This window comes from Babylonia areolata, chromosome 6 (assembly GCF_041734735.1).
Source record: "Babylonia areolata isolate BAREFJ2019XMU chromosome 6, ASM4173473v1, whole genome shotgun sequence".
Lineage (NCBI taxonomy): Eukaryota > Metazoa > Mollusca > Gastropoda > Neogastropoda > Buccinidae > Babylonia > Babylonia areolata.
In genome coordinates this window covers 19613596-19617419 of record NC_134881.1, presented here as the reverse complement: position 1 = coordinate 19617419, position 3824 = coordinate 19613596, and the positions used below count along the sequence as shown (strand labels likewise).

Genomic DNA, 3824 nt, shown 5'->3' with positions numbered 1-3824 from the left:
CAAGCACTGATGTTTTGGTTCAACCTCTCGCGTAGGCTGGGCTCTGAAGATAAGACTGAACTCGTTAATATGAAATTCATACTTGAAGCATACAAGGATAAGCCCTCACTGAGTGTTATTTCAAACACCTATGTCTCTTGAATAGTTCCAACACCTATTTCTATCATAAATAGCAGAAGGTTTCTTTTTTGTTTGTTTGTTGTTGTTGTTGTTTTGTTTGTTTGTTTTTTGTTTTTGTTTTTTTGTTTGTTTGTTTGTTGTTTTTTTTTTTTGGGGGAGGGGTTCTCCGGGGACCAATCCTAATTTCAAAAACAGCCATTTTTTCCGGAAACTTACGGTTTGTTCAACAGTTACAATGTTAACATAAGGGAGACAACAAAAGCTGTATCCATTAAATGTTGTCTGATTGAAGAAAGCACATTGAATCGAGTACATCGAATCGAGTACATCTCTTGTTTCCAGACAGGGGAAAGGTTACCATGAATACGTGTAGTTAGTTAGATACACAGCTAAACGAAACAATGTTTACAAAGAAAACATGTTTATATTGCTGACCGACACCTCAACAGCCAGACAACAGCCTTATCCTAAATGACAGGGACACCCAGAATTGACCCCACCCCCACCCCACCCCACAACCCCCTTCACCGCCCCTGTCCCACATATCAAAACACCTACCGCTCATCTCTTCTTCGTCACTACTTTACGTCGTGAGTTTTAAAGTCACCAGTCAAGAGTAGTGTTGTTTGCAATCAGCTAAGAAGGCCTAGGGATTGTATTGCCCTGGAATAAAAACCAGAATCGTATTGAGCACTCGTCGTCTCGTTCGTCATTTATCACATGGATTCCCCCGTCTCCTCGACGAAGGCGGCAGTTCGTCGCAGGTCCTCCAGTCCTCCGTTGAGCTTAAGGGCCGCTGGGATTGGGTCGGGCCAGGTTTTCTCTCGGAGCGCTTGGTGGAGCGGGTTTTGGGCAGTCTAAACCCACAGTATGCTACAAGGAATCGGAAACAAGTGTACACACTGATCTTGTGTCCATACGGAAACATCCCGTTTGTCAGGTACTTTGTCTGATTTCGTCTGATAAATAACCAGATGCAACAAAACGTTGATTTTGTCTGGTGGATAAACAGATGCAAAACTGGGAAATCTAAATGTAGTAGACCGATAAACCGCGGAGACAAAAATACGCTCGTATTTGTTGCAGTGAAATATTTGGGAAGTTCAAATTTGAAGCTTCGTCTGATCAGTGAAACCAACGCGCTTTGAATTAAATTGCTTGATTGCTCCGTGGTGTATTGAAATCAGTACAAATAAGCAAAGAGGGAAAGGCCTGAAGTTTGATATAAATCACAAGTCCATATAATCATGACATTAATCACAGATATCAAGGTTGCACCTTCGAGGTAATCTATTAAGAACTGCCAATTTATTTTTTTTTTAACGAAATTCTAAACAGCATAATCCGAATACTGGGTAACATTAACACCTTGTGGCATTTTCCATTGGGCAGTGCTTACACTGATTCATGTTACATCCAGCTTCAATTAACCGCATCAAACTAACGACATTGTCTTGGATGCAGCATTCGATTATAACAAATTAAGATAAATCACACTTGCCGGATTCTGATAGAACCCTTGTGATCTACAGTTGAAGCAGGAAAAAGCCGTTTAGTTCCACTTTGCTTACCTAATGTGTGTCAAGCAACACAACGGAAAAAAACGAGCCCAAAGCATACAGTGATTTCCATAAGACACACGAGACTTCGAGAATTTGCATCAACACATCCCCCTGAATAGTTAAAAAATATAGTAAGGCATGATTCACCAAATGCATGGCCATGATATACTTCATACATACATACATAATTATAGATATGTTTGTCTTTTATTGTTTGTTTGTTTGTTTTTCAGCTGATACAACTCAGGTGTTCACCACCACACTGTCTAGACTTATCCTGTCCCACATGACTGGGCACAACCACAGAATTACGGTTGAGTGTGCAAGTCAGCTGTCTGGGCTAGTCATTGTAGCCTGCAGTCTATTTCGCCAGGTGACCAGTCACTAAGTTTCACTGCCGGCTTTGTTCTGTTGATGAAAAACATTTATCCCAGGCCTTTGTGTGTGACTTTGAGTTCAGGTTTAAATGTTGTGCATGATAAAGAGAATGGTTTACATTGCAGTACAGCTTCTGTATATAACTGGGTACGTCTGTACACCTGGCATTTATCCCAGGCCTTCGTGTGACTTGTGTTCAGGTTAAAATGATGTGCATGATAAAGAGTTTGGTATGTATTTCAGTACAGCCTCTGTGTATATATCACAGGGTATGTCTGTACACCTGGATTTTGTTTCGGTCCACTGGCTTGTCGAGACATAACATATAGCGTACACCCGGACACAAGACTGGGATAGCTGGAGAGCGCTCGTTGGCCAGGCCTGAGTCCTCCACACGGGCGCACAACAGGCGTAGGTAAGGTGAGGAGAACAACTGAATGAATGAAGGAACGAATCTTCATTTCATTTTTCCAACGTTGGAGACATCAGCACACAGACCGACTCACGTATCTGCCGTTGCTGTAAGAGGACACACAAAGGAGGAGAGAAAAGACACCCAGGCGGTTCAGGTTCCCAGTTCCCACCCAGTTTCAGGCAATCTCCGACACATTGATGGCACACGGCGAGGACACCTTGGGCGAGGGGGGCGCGGCGTTGTTGTTGCTGCCCGTGGCGATCTTGTTGTCCTTGCCGAAGGAGGCCCAGCCGTGTCTCTTCAGGGGTAAGGGTTCGGCGCTCTTGCTGGCCCCTTTTTCCTTCTCCCAGTTGTGGCGTTTCTCCAGGAGCAGGCCCAGGGCCGCGGCCAGAACGAAGACGGACACGCCCACGGCGAAGCCTATGCCCATCCGTGCGTCTTTGGCTGCGACAGACATCCATGTTTTAATAACCCTTTCACCGCCAGTCAATTTAGAGTGCAAAATTCCCTTGTGCTATAAACACAGAAGTATGGTGTCTAGGAATAGCTGGGAATTCCCCCTGTGATGTGTAGAAAATATGGCCTGTCCTATCACCGAACATTAAGAGCAGTAGGTTCATGGATCTGGTCACCCTGCAGTGACATGGGTCTTCTACCTAGCTGCTGCATAAGTGCGAGTTTGGCAGTGAAAAGGTTAAAATGTACCACGTTTTGAGCAACGCAACGCATCGCCTCTGTCTGTCTGTCTTTCTGTCAGTCTGTCTGTCTGTATATCCGTCTGTCTCTCTCCTTCTCTGTCTGTCTACCTCTGTCTTTGTCTCTGTCTCCACCTCTCTTTCTCCAACCCCACACCCCCTCCTCCTTTTCTCTATTTCTCATTTTCTTTCACACTCTCTCTGATTTTTTCTCTTCTATCCCCCTCTCTCATTCTTCTCCCATTCTTTTTTTTTATCCATCCCTATCTACCTCCGTCACCCCCTTCCTCCAAACCCACTTCTCTCTCTCTCTTTCATATTCGTAAAATAGCCGAATGGTTAAAGCGCTGGACTTTCAATCTGAGGGTCCTTGGTTCGAATCTCGGTGCACCTGGTGGGTAAAGGGTGGAGATTTTTCCGATCTCCCAGGTCAACATATGTGCAGACCTGCTAGTGCCTGAACCCCCTTCGTGTGTATGCGCACGCAGGAGGTCAAATACGTACGTTAAAGATCCTGTAATCCATGTCAGCGTTCGGTGGGTTATGGAAACAAGAATATACCCAGCATGCACACCCCCGAAAACGAAAATGTTACATGTCTGTCTGAGTGTGTATGCGTGTGCGTCTGAAATCTGATTGAATGACACAGGAAAC

The 3824-nt window shown here is 44.6% G+C and overlaps 1 protein-coding gene across 1 annotated transcript in view; it reads right to left on the bottom strand.

Annotated features, from left to right (window-relative positions):
- Window positions 1-280: 280 nt before the first annotated feature.
- LOC143283314 (uncharacterized) overlaps window positions 281-3824 on the bottom strand; it is a 32409-nt gene continuing 28865 nt past the window's right edge. The window contains exon 7 of the mRNA XM_076589504.1: window positions 281-2919. Coding sequence (XP_076445619.1) covers window positions 2651-2919 — 269 coding nt within the window. The 3' untranslated portion in view covers window positions 281-2650. The remainder of the gene's footprint in view (window positions 2920-3824) is intronic.